At 39.9% G+C, this 18,658-nt stretch overlaps 1 protein-coding gene across 1 annotated transcript; it reads left to right on the top strand.

Annotated features, from left to right (window-relative positions):
• Positions 1-15: 15 nt before the first annotated feature.
• On the top strand, positions 16-17,875 carry MFAP3 (microfibril associated protein 3). The gene is made up of 3 exons (XM_027606515.2): positions 16-70; positions 10,022-10,483; positions 13,651-17,875. Exons 2-3 carry the CDS (start codon positions 10,192-10,194, stop codon positions 14,442-14,444), a joined length of 1,086 nt encoding a protein of 361 aa, XP_027462316.1. The 5' UTR covers positions 16-70; positions 10,022-10,191; the 3' UTR covers positions 14,445-17,875.
• Positions 17,876-18,658: the final 783 nt, after the last annotated feature.

The following is an 18,658-nucleotide window of genomic DNA, read 5'->3' as shown; positions in this document are numbered from 1 at the left end:
TCCCGCCTGCCCGAGAGCACTTCCGGGTCAAGCTTCCGCTCGGGCCCGAGCAAGCTGAGCTACCAGTCTGGTAAGTGAGGGTTCTGTCGGGGTCGTGCGGAAAGGTACTGGGGCTGCTGAGACATGGGTTTGAGCCGATGGGTCGGGTTTCGACGTGAAGGGGGCTAGGATATCCCAGGTCCTTTTTGAAGGCCAGGGCTGAGCTGCATTTCAGCCGTCGTCCGTTTCCTGAGCGTCAGCTACCTGCCAGGGGCTACCCTGGGAACCTGGGACACACGGGTTACAAGCCGACACTGGCCCTGCTCCCAAGTAGTTGACATTCTGGGGCGAGGCCGACTGTAAACAAGTAAGCAAGCAAACAGTGTTATCTGAAATGGGGGTGGGGGAGATGGTTGTGAGTACTGTAAAGAAAATTAAACAGCATAATGTAATTGAACAAAGTGAGGGAGTAATCCTTATGAAGATCTTGAGGAGAGCATTCGAGGGGGGAGGAATAGCAAGTGCAAAGGCCTTATAGTGGTAACAAACTTAGCAAGGTCAAGGAAAAGAAAAAAGGCCACTGTTACTGGTGCAAAAAGAGGAAGGAAGATGAGGCCAGAGGCTTAAATGGGCCAAATCTTGTGTCTATGAGTCAGGACAAGGAGTTGGACTTTTATTTGGAGAGCAATGGAAACCATTGAAGGTTTCTATGCTGAAGAGTGGTGTGCTCTGATTTATGACTTTAAGACTGGCCTTCATTAGAAAGATGCATCTCTTCAACTGTCTTTTAGCAGTGAAAATGCATGAAACCCAGGCTGAAAGCCAGAAAGAGGCATTACAGACAGCTTCATTGTACAGATGTGAAAAACTAAGTCCCAGAGAGGTGAAGGGATTTGGTCTTTTAAGAACCGAGGTCTTCCAACCCCATCTGTTGCCTTCAGAATTATCATCTCAATGTCCATATATAATAATTGTCACTTCCTAAAACCCTTCAGATAGTTTGCTTTTTATAGTGGTTCTCCATACTTAAGGGCATCACTGTCACCTGGTAGCTTGTTAAAAATGCCTATTCTAAAAACAAAAACAAAAAAAATCTGTATAAGTATAAAATAAGTAATTTCCTCTGGTTTTCTGTGGTGATGGAAATTGCATAGAATTTGTGGTTTAATTATGGAATCTCTGGTAAATCACTTAACCGTGTCTTAATCTTACATTTAAAATGCTGCTGATAATTATAGCAGCAGTTTTCAAACATTTTGGTCTCAGGATCCCATTACACTTGTAAAACTTACTGAGAACACCAAGGAGTTTGTGTGTGTGACTTACATCTATCAATGTTTACCATTTTAGGTATCAAAACAACTTTCAAAAATTTATTTAAGATAATAAATTCATTATGTGTTAACATAAGTAGCATTTCTATGACGAATATTTTACAAAACAAAAAACTTAAGAATGGCATTGTTTGGGGCGCCTGGGTGGCACAGTCAGTTAAGAGTCTGATTCTTGATTTCAGCTCAAGTCATGATCTCAGTGTCATGAATCGAGCCCCACGTCGGTCTCCGCACTGGGTGTGGAGTGTGCTTAAGATTCTCTCCATCTCCCTCTGCCCTTCCCCGACCTCCCCCCGACTCTTTCTTTCTCTTTCTCTTCCCACCCTCCCCTCCCTCTCAAAAAAAAAAAATATTTTTACAAGTCTTTTTAATATCTGGATTAATAGAAGATAGCTAGATTCTCATATCTCCTGCATTCATTCTCTGGTGATAACACTCATCATGTAGCATCTGGAAAATTGCACCATACTGTGTGAGAATGAGAATGTAAAGGCAAATAAGATCCTATTATTATTATGAAAATCATTTTGAAAAAGTCCCAGGGACCCCAGAGGCCCCAATACCACACTTCGAGAATCACTGGATTGCAATATTGTTATGACAACCAAAGGAAATATGGGCTCAATTTTTAGGTCATTAAAACTATACACACATTAAAAAGCAGATGCTCAGGCCTTGCCCTTAGAGATGCCAATTCAGTAAGTCTGTGTGGGGCTGAGAAATACTCATCTTTAACAAGCACCACAGATTAATTTGATATAAGTTCTCAAAAATTGCAATTTGAGAAAACCAGTTACAGATCAAATTCACTCTAGAGTGTTTTCCCCACTAAAATTTTAAAAGCTCAATTTCCATATCTTCAAAAACCTCCATTACACTTTCCAGAGACTGAGACTCTGGAAAGTCAGCAAGAAGTTTGTAGCAAGTACCTTTCTAACGGCCAGGTTGATGAGGATCTGAATTCAAATTGTTGAATCCAGTCCTATGCCAAAGACTGAGAAAGTTTTTAGACTGTGATCTGTAGCTTACAGTCTTTTGGACAAATAGATAACTGATAGAAGAAGGAAACTGTTAAGTCTTACAATTGAGTACTCTCAGTGTGCTAGGCGACTGACAGAGCAAAAGAAATTCATCCAAAATGAAGAGGATAAAGGTTGAGAGGACTTCTTGAATAAGGTGAAATTCGAGTTGGATACTATAGAGAGGGTGGAATTTCTACAGGAAGATATTGGTGGGGAGGAGCGGGAAGTTTCAAGCAAAAGGGACAACTAAAACCAGAACTTTAAGGTAAAAGGTTACTTGGAGAGATTAGAGTGAAACAAGTGTAGTTAAGGCTTTGAGCCATGACAGGAAGCTGGGAAGATTATCAAATTAAGCAAAGAAGGGAATGATAACGATAGTCAGCCTCCAGATGAGGAAACAGACCACTACAGATCATAGCTAATTGGTGACAGAGGTGTAACTGAAGATCAAACTTCTAGATCCATTCATTCCTTCAGCAAGCAATTATTCTGCACACAGATACTACTGGGCTTCCTCCGGCTGTTTCTGTTCTGCCACCTGAATCTTTCTGAAAATTATGGATACCTGACCAAAATTTGAAGCTTATCTCTTGGGCGGTGGAAAATCAATAGATTTTTAAATCATAATGACTTTCTTGGATTTGTGTTTAGGACTAGTTCTGAGAAGAGCAGTGTTTGGGGTATAGTTGGAGTTAATGAGACCCATTTAGAAATTAGAAGAATAGTATGGTGCCCAGGTAAGGTAAAAGGACTGTGACCTAGGGTGGGGACACAGTATGATTTAATTGAAAAACATCTAGGAAGTGGCATAATAATAACAACAGCATGTATTTATAATATACCCACAGTAGTTCATCTAATGCTCATAACTACCTATGAGGTCGTTACTGTTAATTACCTTATTCAGTAGATGTGAAAACTAAGGCCTCACAATCCCATGGCTTTGTGCAAGGATAGGATCAGGCACTTCAGTCCATGCTACTAAACAAGAAGCCATGATGATCTTGTAACTTTGATCTTGCAAAACTGAAAGAATTATATTTTGTGGCTATCATGCAAGATATGTATATACTTGACAAATAGGTCTGAGGGTAAGAATGAGAAGTTCTGTTTTAGTTATACTGAGTTTAATTTTTTAGACTGCAGAGAAAAAAAAAGTGGGTAAGGAGATCGTAAATCTAGGCCCATTACATGCTACATCCAGTAGGTATTCTTTGTCATTTGCATCCAGTAGCTTCAGCAAATGCTTATGGCAAGAGGGTATAAGCCACAGTTATAGGAAATAATCCTGAGTTTAAAACAAAGCTCCAGTAAATACAGAAGAAGGTGTTTTTCAGTGCGCCAGAAAATATGTTGAAGTTTCAGCTGAGTGCCCAAATGCCAGATATGAAGTGTGCGATGGCTCCAAGATATGACTGGGAGCGTAAGGGCTATTTTAATTAGGATCTTTTCAGAAAATGATCCTCAAAATGGTGATTTCTGTTGGAGTATTACTAACCTTTTTATGGTTCAAATCTCTATAATAATGCTTGAGTATAAGCAGAACAATTTTATGTTTGTTCTTTTCAAAGAATAGGGGAGTAGGAACAATCTGCTCTTCGTTGCTTTTTCTCCCCCTTGCCAATTCGGAATGCCACTTTGACCATTTGTGTACCTGGCATGGGGGATCTTCTCCATTTTCCAAGTGTAACAGTGCAGGCAGAGAAGAGTAGATGAACTGTAAATACAACCTAGGCCACATTTAATTATGGAGAATAAAGCATTAATATCCCAGTATACTTGAAACCAATACCATCTGGGCATCAGTGTTTTTCCCCACTTTGTGTTATCCCAGGACTATTTCTGCAAACAGTAGTTTCCTCAGCCAACTTAATATTGAGCCATGAGAATGGAAATCAGCACATTACTTCCTTATTTACTTCTGTTGAGAATTGGAGCAGAATGGAAATATTTCTTCTCCCTGAAGTTGGCAGGAACAGCAGCAAGGCAATCTGTTAGGGATGACAGCTTAGGGGCTTTTCTTTGTTCTTTGTTTCTTTCTTTATTTTTTTATGATATAGCCAATATTTAGAATGGTTCTGTTGGGTAAAATCATCTACATTTCTGATTATTCATGATCCTAGAAGAGCTTATATTTTATTGTACCTAAAAGATGAAAAAGGAGCTGGATTAAATTTGAGCATCACTTTTCTGTGGTGGCTAAAGAAAGGTTATAAAACATTCTACCAAGTAACTTCACCCACAAGCATAGCATAGCCCTTTTTAACTGTTTGTAGGAAGGTGGCACTTTGATTTTCCTTTTTGAACTCTTTCCTCTTAGCCTCAGATGTCAACTGCAGCATTAAGAAATAGCTGGCTCAGCAGCAGTTTAAGAGTGTTCATAGTATTTTTCTAAACCCTGTCTTGTAGGTTTCTCTAAACTTCTAATAGAGGCAAATGGTTGTGTCTGTACATAATAGGAACCACAAATATTGACCACGTGGGTAGTTTGTGCGCCACACTCTGGTGCCTAAGGAGGAGAGGCAGTGGAAATCCATGATGAGGATTGCCTGGTAGCCACAGCCACAATTCAGTCACTTTTGCTGAACTTAATCTTTTTACTCCTACCTAACCATTTCTCCATTTCCTTTCTTGTTTTTACATTTAGTGTTAATTTTTGTGGTTTTAATTTTGAATGAAATTGTATAAAGATGTTTATTTCTTTGAAAAGAAAAAGTCATACTGGAAGGAGGAAGTAGAATTCTGTCAGGAGCCAGAGCAACACTTGAGTGAGTCTCTTTCTCTTCCCCTCTGCTCCCCTCCCACTCCCCCCTCCACTTTCCCCTCTCCTCTCTTCTTTTTCACCACTCTCTTTCTCTTCTCCATCCCTGTGGTCCTGTCTCTCTGCTTCTCTTTGTATGTGGCCCAAACCTGACTGCCTCAACCCTTTCTCTTTCTCGAATGGCCCTAACCCACCATGTCTCAAATCTAAATTCCAAGATCAAAGCTTCTGATTAGTTTAGTTGGCCAAAGGGTTGACTTCTATCTTGGGCCCCAGAACATAGAGGCAGATCTCAAAAAAGGGAAAGGTAAGCTAGGCACATCACAACAAAGATTATTTACCACAAATTCAGAATGCACTAAAACAATGTAACATATCATGGTTGGACTCCCAAGTTCAGTTTACAATGCCTGTTTGATCCATATTATTACTTATTGACAATGAGCAAAAGGAAAATGTGAAATTTAAAATTACAGATTGAAATTATAGTGTTTCCCCTCTCCCCTCCAAGATTTTTAAATGGTTGCATAGTATTCTGTTCCATTTATCTTAAATAATGGTTTTATTATCAGATGTAGATTTTAGCACAGTATCTAAAAGAACAATCAACAATAATAACTAGAGGTTATTCAGTGATTACTACGGCCAGGCCCTGTGTTTTATACAATTTCCTTCAAGCGTCACAACAGTCCTATAGAACAAGTAACTGTTAATTTCCCTATTCTAAAGATGAGGGGACTGAGGCACAGGGAGATTAAGTCATTTACAAAAGTTGCAAGGCTCATTAGAGTCCCATCAAAATTCAAATCCAGGAAGTCTGACTCCCGAGACTGTACTCCAACCCTCTCTGCTACCCAGCCTTTCTCAGAGGCCTACAGTTCCGCTGATCCAGGGTATCTAAGTCCGAATGGAATGTGAGTGATAGTTCTCTCTTCTTGGAAGTGCTCAAACAGTCTGCAGTGCTGGTGTAAAGGAAATGAGGAACTATAGTCATAGTCTCTGGATGCCAATCCACGGACCCTCGGCCTCAGAATCATCCAGGGAGCTAATTACATATCATAAATTCCAAAGTCCAAGTCCAGAGGTTCTTCACGAGGGCTGGGGTGGGACCCAGGAATCTGTATTTTTAACAAGCTGTCTGGATATTAGTAGTCAGCCTGGGCTTGGTAATCTTTTTATACCCACTGTGATATTCTAGGACATGGTGATTGAAGATTTTGGGAGTTGGGGTTGACTCAAGGACTGCATTAGGCATTATGCCTCTTAAGTTCTCTGGAGATCTTTAGCACTGCCTGTCTCAATATAATAAGTGCTAGTAAATGCATGTCAGTTCGAATAATTACAGTCCCTATTGCATAACATTCCTCAGTTTACAAAGATATATCACATGCTTTATCAAATTTAACTTCCATGAGTAAATATTTATTGAACATGGGCTAGTTGTGAAGTATAGCAACAAAAAATATAGTCCCTGTGCTTCAGGAACTCCTAGGTCAGAGGGGTGGGCTGCCTAGCAGTACAGAGAGGCACATACCAGAGCCAGTGAGTAGTGTAATGGTGACGGCTGCAGGAGTTCGGGGAAAAACCAGCTTGCGTCCAGATATACTCTGGACCACGTGTGCGGGAGAGCCAGGACTTGAGAGGAGACTCAGGGAAGCTGCATGAAGGAACTCCACGCAGCAGCTACACTGCCAGGACCCGGCTTGCCCCACAACCCTCTCATGTGGAGGCTGTTTATTCTTTCAAAGCTCCTGCATCTCAGGGAGGGAGAGTCTGGTTTTTTTTGTTTTTGTTTTTGTTTTCCTATTTCCAGGGTCGTGTCCTCTAGCTGCCTTGATCCTGGGGGGACATTCCCTTTCCTACAGGTGGTCTATCCCACTCTTGACCCTCCACGTTCTTGGACCTCTTCTTGTTGGACAGCTGTCTCCTACACTCACTTTGGCCTCCCCCTCCAGTTCCCAAAGTCCACCTCCAGATGTGCTGTTGGCCCAGACTGCTCCCCTCCAGAATCAGGAATCAGACCCAGCACTCTGGCCACCTCTTCTCATTACCACAACTTGTAGCTCTTTTTCCTGAACACCTCCTAACCAGTGATCCCTCTGCTTTTTCCTCTGTCCATTTACTACAGCACTTCTCTTCCATTCTCAATTCCTATTTATCCCTCAAGTACTGTTGCACACCTCACTTTCTCAAGGTGGCTCTCTGTGACACATTTAGCTCCCCACATTGGGTACTACCATAGCATCCTGTACTTTACCTTGGGCAGCATTTACCATATTTTGCATATGTTTAGTTAGTGTCTGTGTCTTTTGCCAGACTTAGCTCCATGAAGGCAGAGACGGTGTCCTTATACAATAGGTTGGCACATAGAAAGTGCTCAGAAGATACAGGTGAATAGATGAAAATGTATACCTCTAGTCTAAAATTGTGGTTCTGGGGTTCGTGGGTGGCTCAGTCAGTTAAGCATCCAAGTCTTGATTTCAGTTCAGGTCATGATCTCAGGGTCATGAGATTGAGCCCACCTTCAGGCTGAATGTGGAGCCTGCTTGAGAGAATGTGGAGCCTGCTTGAGATTCTCTCTTCCTGTCCCTCTGCCCTCCTCTGCTTGCATGCGTGCTCTCTCTAAAATGGAATGAAATGAAATAATAAAATTGTGGCTCTGACTCGGTGGAATAGGTAGGGAAGAAAAAGATGATGGCAGGATAAGAAATGAGGTGGTATTAGAATAAAGTAGAGTTGTGGGTGATTTATTTGTTTTATTTTTGTTTTCCTGACAGAGAGGGGCCTCCAGCTCAGAGCCTTTAGCAAATAGCAGTTAATAATAACTGCTTTGTTTTCATCGTATTTCTGTGTACAGTTACTTTTATTTACAGAGGTAATATAGACTTTTCTTTTGAAATAAATGTATGAAAGTAAAATAATGAGTTGACTTAAAAAGCAAAAAAAAAAAAAAAAAAAAAACATGCCAATAGAAGAATTGAGTAAAATTGGGAAAATGCTGACTTGGATAAGCCACAGGAACTCATTATCGAAATCCTAGGGAAGGCCTAGAGCACTTTTTCAGCACAGTCATTTCCTCTCACGATTGGGAAGCAGTAGTCTAGAATAAAGGAGAAAAGTTTTGTCCACCAATTATATATATTGTACTGAAAAAGAACTTGGGAGCTTACACATGTCAAGCTCCAAGCATGGTGCCTGGGTTATGGCAGTCATTTACTAAGTGTTCTTTCCATTGTTTGCACTCACCACTCTTGCCCAGTAGAGACCAGGATTCTCCTACTAACATAAAGTTTAATTTAAAGGAGCAAGTCACTGTAAAGTGAATGAGTTAGATCATTTTTGAAATCCCCTCCAATGCCCAATTTCTTTGTTTCCTGTAGTGTCAGTTTAATTGGGTTTGGGGAAGAAATAGAAATAAACACATGTGGGGCGCCTGGGTGGCTCATTTGGTTAAGCGACTGCCTTTGGCTCAGGTTATGATCCCTGAGTCCTGGGATCGAGTCCCACATCGGGCTCCCCCTTCTCTGTGGGGAGCCTGCTTCTCCCTCTGCCTCTGCCTGCCACTCCCCCTGCTTGTGCTCACTCTGTCTCTCTCTCTCTCTCTATGTCAAATACATAAATAAAATCTTTAAAAAAAAATAAACACGTGTTCAATCTACTATGTATAACAAAGTCTGAAGTCTTTTGTTTTACTCTAAATAGTCCATTCTTATATTTTAAAGATATAGCAAGATATAGAAAATTATTATCTTTCAACCATCCTTTCAAGGGCTAATGAAAATTAAATGACATATACAGCTTACTGTGATTCAGACTCTGAGGGGTTTAATGACTGAATACAATGATCCATTGCTTTTTATGTTCTGTGATCAAGCAGCCTTCGCCTAAGTACAAAGGAGAGTCATTTCCAAAACTAATTATTTTGGGCCTTTATAGGAAATAAAGCAAGGCATTTCATCCTGTCTTTTATAGAAAAGGAAGTTGAAATTTTTCTTTGAGAGTCATTGATTTAAAAGAGGAATCAAATTACCAGGAAGATGATCATAATCACATACACTCTTAGGCTGGGATATTTTGTTCTTTGTTCGTGGTATTTTATTTGTCCAGCACTCTTTCCCTGTAGTTTATATTTGCATTTCTACTAACTAGACGTTGAAGATGTCAATTCCTCCCTGAGCTGGTTTTGCAGACTTTGAGCTAAAATTTGGTATTTTCATGAACTGTTAAATATACTGTATTTTGTCTCTTGATACTAAAAAAACTGTTAAAGGAAAATTCTTTTGTCTGACATTCTTGCCCAAGAGGGAGGTTCTAACTTCTCAGGAGTCAGTAACTGTTTATGTGTATGTAGTAATGCAGTTTTCTTTCTGATATTAAAACAAACAGAAAACTGCCTTAAGTATCCCTGCATTATTTAAAGCTAATATATTATGTACTTGGATTGCTCAAATTTTGAGCTTCATGGTTATGATCATGATGTATCAGTTGATTTACAGGTGCAGGTTGAAATAAAAGATCATTAAGCTAAATATTTTAGCCTTCACTGGCTCCCTGTTGCATAAGATTTGTCAGAGTAAAATAGAATCCTAGTCTTTCAGAACTAGAAGACTCTGTAGAGAGGTCTCATCTAGTCTCTCATTTGACAGATGAGAAAAATGGCCAAGGGAGGATGCTACTTGCCAAGGTCTTACAGCTTGTTAGTAGCACAGCCAGGACCAGAATCTAGGTCCGCCTGCCATTTCCTAATTCAGTACTCGTTCTGCTGTCTTTGTGTGCGATTTTTAGGTGGTGGTCTTTCTGTTTTGCTCCCTGATGTCAGCGCCAGTTATTCTAATCAATTTCACATCTGTTCATTTCTAGAACATAAGAGTTTCACCCCATTATGAGTCTTTGTTGGTTAAACTTTATATCTGGCTTTCTTTTAGGTTGGTCTCCACACACATCTTTTAATCTTGAAGATTTCAAAATACGCCTGAATCTCCCACTTTTTTGGAAAACTCCCAGTACAAAGCAATAAATTACCCACCGTGCTCTTGTTATAGCATAGAAGCTCTTGAGTTCTCCAGATCTAAACAAGACTTCCTTCTGTTTTTCCATGAAGCCACATTGTTGCCTGTTCACTTTAGTGGTGAGTGTTACTGTTCCAGCTGCTTTTGTTTTGGAAGATGTTGGCTTCACCCAAATGGCCCCACTGGGAACAGATCATAGTTCTTTCAATTCATCATTTCCTCCAAGCTTTGAGCTCTCAGGTTCCCACTCAGGGGACGATGTCATCATAGCCAAAGAGGGAACTAGTGTTTCACTCGAGTGTCTTCTCACAGTCGACCACTATGAAGATGTCCATTGGTACAACTCAAAAGGACAGCACCTGGATGGCAGAGGCAGAGGTAACTATACCAGCGTATAATTAATCAAGGTCACTCATTTCCTGTTACTTCTGTCTCCTTGGTTTGATGGCATATGCATGTGATCTTGAAGATCCCATCCCATCTCAGTGATCAGGTGCCAGGGGGAATAATTAAAACTTTTGAAAGGCCTGGAGTGTTAGAACTATGAGAAAAAGCAAAATAGTTACAATTACTTAACCAGAAGAAAGAAGGAAAGAAAGAGTAGTTATAAATTTAAAAGATGTTCACATGATGACAGGGAGCGATCGTCTCTCCTGTTGGTGAGCTGGTTTCCTTCTTCACTGAAGGTAGATGACATCAGGGCTGCTGCAGACAGCTAGCCCTGTTCACCTAGACTATAATATGAATAATACAGCGTGATGGCCCTTTGTAAATACAGGAGGAAGGGTTGTGGCTAGACATATGTAAATTTGTCATAAATTTAAAAATTTTTTTTAAAGATTTTTTTATTTATTTTTTAACAGAGAGAGAGACAGCGAGAGAGGGAACACAAGCAGGGAGAGTGGGAGAGGGAGAAGCAGGCTTCCCGCCGAGCAGGGAGCCTGATGTGGGACTCGAGCCCAGGACCCTGGGATCATGACCTGAGCCGAAGGCAGACGCTCAATGACTGAGCCACCCAGGCGCCCCTTAAATTTAAAAATTTTGTTTGGAAATGAGTCACTAAAAATTTTAGAGGAAATCCAGGACGGTTTTTAAAAGATTATAGCTCTGTGCATAAAACTTTTAAGTCCCTCTGAGAATTAGAAGGGCACTGAGAAAGAGCTCTATAAGCCCTTCCAGCTCAATTTTTTTCTATGTTACACCTTAATTTACTTGAAAACAGGAGAGCTTCTCTTGTACCTTTGCCTCTCCATCTTAAAAATCACCCAGACATAATAATGCAACCAAGATCCCCTTTTCGACAGTTTTTTATTTGATTTTGCTGTTTGTGAACCTGTGAACACATCTTAATCAGAATATTATTTCCCTAACTAGTATTCTGCCAGAAAGATCTTTTTGAAGACTACTTGTATTAAAGTACCTCAAAAAGAAATCACCATGAAAAATCAATGGGATAAAGATTAAATGCTGGGATACTCATAAGCTACACTTTCAGAAAAGGCCCTTCTTGTCTTTTTTGCTAGAAAGATAGTCTAACCTCTTGGAATAGAAAGGATATTTGGTTATTCATATTAGAATGGAAAACAGAAAAGGAGACAGATGGTGTTTTCTTCTAAAGTATACGTGAAACATTCTAACTTTGTAAAACTGAGTAACTGGCCACCAGGAGATTGAAGAGTTTAAACTGTTAGAAAGAACAGAATATTTTTAATCATCTTCTTAAGAATGTAGATCTTTTGAGTCGGGATCTCTAGAGTAGTGCCCAGAATGTATATTTTGAACATGATTTAGGGTTTCACATTTGGATGCAATGATCTAGATTCCTATTTCCTTTGGGCTCTAGGATCCTAACCAGACACATCTGAGAGCTGAATTATTCAGTCGGTGTGATCGTACAGACTGACCACATCAACAAAGCTTAGGTTAGGATGGGACCAACCAAGTGGAATGGCAGTTTCATTTTCCTTTTTGCTTTCACTTTGAAAAACCACTAACATCTATCATTGATGCTTTCAGTAGCGGCTCTGAAAAATTGTATTAAATTTTATGAATCTCCAGTGAGAGGAGTTTAAAGAGCCTGTCAGTTTAGCGTAAGGTTCATAAATCTTGAGCTATTATCAGCAAGTAAGCTAGAGAGTTTACATTGTGGTCGTAGTACAGTGGTTGATGAATGGAGTGTATGTACTTCACCATACTTTGGATTCATAGGATAGCCTTTTCATAGCTCCAGATTCATAGAACAGAAGCTTGTGGAATAATGAATATATTCCATAGCTATATATTTTCCTCTTTTTTTTTTTACATTGGTGAAGTGATGTCTTTTAAAAATAGCTGTAGCATTTAAATTTTGATGACGATAAAATGGGCATAATCCAGAGTGCTTACTAATTGAGTACCACTAAGATAATCCAGAACTGTAGAATCTCAGGGATGAAAGAGACCTTGAAGATCTCTTAACTTCAAGATCTTAAGATAAGGCACTCAGGTGGTGCTTAAGAAGCAGTACCCCAGCCTCCTCCAGGACAGTGCCTCTAGTCATTGGGACTCACACCTACACCGCAGGTTAGCCCGTCCATCCCATCTTTGAATGGCTTTTGTAGTTAAAGTACAGGATACACTGAGAATTGACCACAAACAGAATTGTGTGGGCAGAGCCAAGTTACTAAAGGGTGTTGAATCAAGGTGGATAGTCCATAGGCTTTTCTTTTCATACTCTTAGATACTTTTGTGTACGTGTTCCCTGAATGAAGATACCTTCGTATATGGAAGACAGGCAGCATGGCTTAGGTTTAAAACAGAACCCAAAGATCCTTTAGGCATCTTAAGGGCAACTTTATTCTCTTTACCAAGCAGTTTGTTTACCCTGACTTGTGACACATATCTTTTGGCTTGTGCTTCAGTTACTCTTGCCAGAAAATCGAGATATCATCAATAAACCTTTTCTAACAAAACAAATTAAGTGTGCAAGCCATGCCAGATTAACCAGTTAGTAGTTGAACAATGCACTAAATTGGTGGGGTGGGTTGTTTGTTTTTTTTTAACTTGTCTCTTGTTATCAAAAGTAAATAAATACAGTTATATAAAAAGAAGAAAATGTAAATCACTCAACACATTACCCCAGAAATAACCATTGTTTGGTATTTCTGAGGCATTTCCTTCTAGTGTATGAAAATGTATAGGTTAGAGATTGTGGTGTACACACACACACACACTTCTTTTTTTTCTTTTTTAAGATTGGTCACTTAGCATTATATAGTCATACCTATCTCCCTGAAAGGCTTGTTATATCTAGCCTCGAAATGTAGCTATGGTAATCATTCACGTCAGGAAGGAAGATCTTGATTCCCTTTTTAACTTCCAGGCTGTTTAAATTCCTACTCTGGACATAAAAGTCCTTTCTTACATGATTTAAACAAGTAGCAGAACCTAAGAGATGAGGTAAAGCACTCCATCATGAAGAGGTGGCATATTTATGGTAAGACAGTTGGCTTTTTCAGTAACAATATTCTTTATGCTCTATTTTTTTATTTCTGTTGGGTTATCAGGTGGAAAATGGTTGGTTTCTGATAACTTCCTGAATATCACCAGTGTAGTCTTTGATGACCGAGGGCTCTATACATGTTTCGTCAGCTCTCCAGTTCATGCCTCCTACTCTGTCACCCTGCGTGTTATCTTCACCTCAGGAGACATGAGTGTCTACTACATGATTGTTTGCCTGATTGCCTTTACAATCACCCTCATCTTGAATGTCACACGGCTGTGCATGATGAGCAGCCATCTTCGTAAGACTGAGAAGGCTATCAATGAATTCTTCAGAACTGAAGGGGCTGAGAAACTTCAGAAGGCCTTTGAGATTGCAAAGCGCATCCCCATCATCACCTCAGCCAAGACTCTGGAGCTCGCCAAAGTCACACAATTTAAGACCATGGAGTTTGCTCGTTATATTGAAGAATTGGCGAGAAGCGTCCCTCTTCCGCCCCTTATTCTAAACTGTCGAGCCTTTGTTGAGGAGATGTTTGAGGCTGTGCGAGTGGACGACCCTGATGACATGGGAGAAAGAATTAAAGAGAGACCAGCCCTGAATGGTCAAGGTGGCATCTATGTCATTAACCCAGAGATGGGCCGGAGTAATTCACCGGGAGGAGATTCGGATGATGGTTCTCTGAATGAACAAGGCCAGGAGATAGCAGTTCAGGTTTCTGTCCACCTTCAGTCAGAAACCAAAAGTATTGATACAGATTCTCAAGACAGCAGTCATTTTAGCCCACCTGATGATATTGGATCTGCCGAATCAAACTCTTACTCCAAAGATGGGACATTGGAAAGCCGTCAGTTGTGAGCTATGCCGGTACCTTAAAAAAAAAAAAAAAAAAACTCTCACAAAAGGAACCTGTTTCATGCAGGAAATAACATTTTTACCAAAAGATAACTGGGGGTTTCCCCCTTGTTAATATTAAGCACATCAGAATGTGAATTATTGCCAAAATCTTTGTAAAAATTCAGTGTTTTTCATACCTGATATTTCTCAGCTTGATTAAATGACACATATTAAGATTTAAAGGAGTTTGAGAGGTAAGCATAATGGACAAAGTACCACACTTAGAGTTCCATGGCTTCTCTTCTGGTCGTGGTTCTTCCAATGGTTAGGACTGACACCCTGAGGCCTCAGTTTTCCCACCGGTAAAATGGGGGATTTGCATTAGATGATATCTAAAGTCATTTCTAGCCCTGTAACTTACCTGTCCCCTTTAAACCACCAGAACCATTAGCACATCTTGAAGTAAACCCTTCCCTAGACTTTTAAGTCCCTTTTCATGGAAAGGATAAAGCTGAAACTTTATTTTGTGATTTAGATTCCCATACTAATGCCATAGTGCATAGAGGTTTGGGTGTTTCTCAGATGTTTTGCCATGTGGAACGTGCAATTATATGTGCTAGGTTGGGTCTCTTTGGTGTAGCCAATGTCTGTATTGTTATACAGATATCAGGAAGCTAACTGCTCATTAATAAAATACTTTCCGTGAGTAAATTGGTCCTTTTGGGGGATAGATCGTGTCTTTTTAACTTACTGGAGTATCATTTAGTTCATTGAGCTGGCAGTGATTTCCCAACTGATCTCCAAAAGTGAGCAATTTGTTCTTAAGGAATAATGTTGAAGACATTATTGAAGACACTGAAGGTGCTTCTAGAATAAGAAACAATGTCAAATCATCTCTCTCTGGCAAATCATGGATTTTTGACATTTCTGTTAATAGAATTTCTCAGGCTTCCCCTTTTTGAAAGTACTGGACTCTGTAAGAGGGTTCTGTGTTTGGGATCCCGTTCCAGGGGGAAACTCAGAGCTGGGTTCGTCTTTAGATTTCTATCAACACTCTTGCCCTCCTTGGTTGTTAATATGGTGCTAAAGGCTGCATGCCTCCTTATCTGGTTTATTTTGTTTATATTTTGTTGTTGAGGTTTTTATTTTTGTGTACTTCAGATATAGAATGCTGAGCTAGGGCTGCTTTTGTGGTCTTCCTTAGAAGCACTAACCTGAAATAAGATTAGATAATGGTGTGTGGTATATACGAATATATTAAATACATAGGCACAGAGACAGGTACCAGTACGTAGATACTTATACACACAAATGATCTAGAGACAAAGAGGGAGAGAAATTATGGATGATGCCACCTGATTCAGCTGTGTACAATGAACACTTGAGACAGTATTTCTCGCCTGGCTGAGGCCTGATACAGAATTGTAAATACTCTTCAGAATAATTTCTTCAGCTACCAGAAGCTTGGTGTCATACGATTTTTAAGAACTTGGCAGTTGATCTCCATTTGGTGCTTCATGTTTCTTCATTTGGCTTCTGATTATTGAAGCATTACTTGAACTAGAGGCTCCTGAGGGAAATGTTCAGAAGGGGCTTTACCAGGATTTTAATTTAAGGTTTCAAATGGAGAAAGGCAAGAAAATGGAGCGCATAACCAGATAGAGCTCACACCTCCCTTTGTCCAGACTCACCACAAGTAATACGTCTCTTCTGGATCGCATGAATGAATCGGTGTGCATTCTTATCAGATGGCTTTATGGATAAAGAGGATAATGCTGCCTTTTCTGTCTCTCAGGCTGTTTCCATGGCAACCTCCAGAGCCAAACAAAAGCTACCCATCATTTAACCAAAGCTTGCCTCGGCTCATGGACCTGCATGGCTTTAAGGAATAATGTTTTCATACAGTTGGCTATGAGAGCAAGGGCTCTTGCTCTCTTCACCATACCCTAGATTATAGAACACTTTTTCCCTTCCCAGGCTGTTTCTCTTGAAAAATTAAAAATGCTAAAAATCCCTTGTCTGAGGTCCGTTTCCTGACCATCCCTCAGATCTTTAGGTAGTACCTCCAACCCGGTCCCAGTGTAGTGAGTTTAGGGTCATTTCTTAGAATAACGTAGCTTCTCACACTAGAGAAAATGGATTTATCCCGCATGTTCTCACGATGGACATGAGTGTTTGGAACCTTAAGGTAGACCTATTTAACAGTCAGAGTCCTGGGAAATGGGACTTTGGAACAAATACAGTAAGTTTACACAATACTGTATAACTGTAGGCTACTCTAGTGTGTCACCTTTAGAAACATAATGGTGACTTAATTTGGCAGCCCAAATAGCTGGATTACTTTGAAGATTCCAGATTATGGTGCCAGTGATTAAAGAATTACATAGTCAAAATTTAATTGGAGTTGGTGTTATTTTCTAAAGCTAGTTTCCTAGAGGAAGAAAACCACACATTATTATTTTCTGTATCTAACCAAATACTCTTCATATATAATTAATAGTCTCATGTTATGTTTTTGTAAAATCCTTAACCTTTTGAACTTAAACTACAGTCAAACAGTCTTTTGACAATAACTGTGGTGTATTTAATCTTTTAAAGTTTCACTGGATTTTATAGTTAGTAAAAATGCCTTTACTCAGCAAATGTGTTTAAGAAGTCCTGTCATCTCATTTATAAATTTTGTATTGTGACCTAATGAACCTTATTGTCCTTATGAAATGAAATGGTGGCTTTGTGAAATAAATTTACCAAAAATAGATGTAAACATTTTATAGATTCCTTGCCAGCTGAAACCAGGAGAGGCATCTTTTGAACTGATACCCGACTTGAGTTTTAGGTAGTTTGATAAGCCTATCCTCAAAGTCGCATCTGTTCTGATAGTTAAATTTTTGATTCAGGACCAGTGAGCATTTGTAGTTCTCCCAACTACCTTGATATAAATACCTTAGGAGTTGCTGATCTGAAACAGTTGTGAGAAGGTTCTTGGCTTCTTTGCCTCACTTAACATGCATTTTGAAGTCAAAGCACACTGCTTTCTGTTTGGTCCTCCAGCCTCAGTGAAGCCCTTGGTGCACTCCTCTCCACACCCTGCACGTAGTTTCACCCTTGATCAGACTCTGTCTCGCAGGTCCCAGAGTGGCCAGAGCACAGCCGGCCGTGGGTGCCAGCTTTGTCTCCGCACACCAGCACTTAGAACACAAGTAGACCCTAGCTCCTGAGTCACCAGTAAGAGAACACAATCTTGTCTCATCTACGCAGGGAATTTGGAAAATGCTCAGCTTTATACATAAACCCCTAGGTTCTCAACACATTTCATAAAAGTGAGTATTATTTGGTATGATTCAGATGACGTTTAAATGGTCACCATTTTAATGAATACTTACATTATGATTTTGTCCTTTTTAAAAAAAAGTGATGCTTGAATATATTTATTAAATGTTCAATTGACTATATTTCATTTGTCTGAAATCTTTTATTGAGTATATATTCATTTTTATGTGTGATGGAATTTGATGTCAACGATTTTAAACAGGAGTAAATTTGATTCAACTTGGATTCTTCCATAGCTACGCATTTTACTTTTACAAATATTTAATAAGCATCTATGTTTTTGGTGCTATGGGCCATACTAAGATGGATGTCTTGCCCACAGTTACCATGAGGATGCAGTTAGCAGACCGAAGTACAGCAGTTTTTCACTTCTGAGGTAAAGCATTCCTGGCAAAGGCCTAAAGAGGATTTAGCACATGTTTTGGAAAACACAATTAGTGTATAAAGTCTGATGAGATTTGGCATGTGGGAGGGGTACCTGTGGTACAAGCAAATGCCTGCAGTCCCATGGGAGTGAAGGGTGATGATGGAAAAACACAGGAGCTCAAGAGACAGGCAAACGGAACAGGTAACCCTACAACTAATCACCTAAATACCACAGTTGCACTTGGCTGCATGCCATAGAAAACCAGTTGTGGTGGCTTACCCAAATAAGACCTTTATTTTTCTCAAATAACAAGAAGTCCAAAGGAAGCCAGTCCCAGGCTGGTGCAGGGCTCAAGTCCAGCATCAAGAACTCAGGCTGCTTCTAGATTCCTCTCCACCCATAGGATGTGGCTTTCATCCACATGGTCACAAAATGTCCTAGATTGGGTTCCTCCAGGAGTGCCTGAGACAAGGATTCATCGGTAAGTAGTTTATTTGAAAGGTGATCCCAAGAAGATAGGCGAGTAGGGAAGTGAGAC

The sequence above is a fragment of the Zalophus californianus genome, chromosome 5 (genome assembly GCF_009762305.2).
Source record: "Zalophus californianus isolate mZalCal1 chromosome 5, mZalCal1.pri.v2, whole genome shotgun sequence".
NCBI lineage: Eukaryota > Metazoa > Chordata > Mammalia > Carnivora > Otariidae > Zalophus > Zalophus californianus.
Note: the sequence above shows the minus strand (reverse complement) of the source record. Positions and strands in the feature narration are given on the sequence as shown.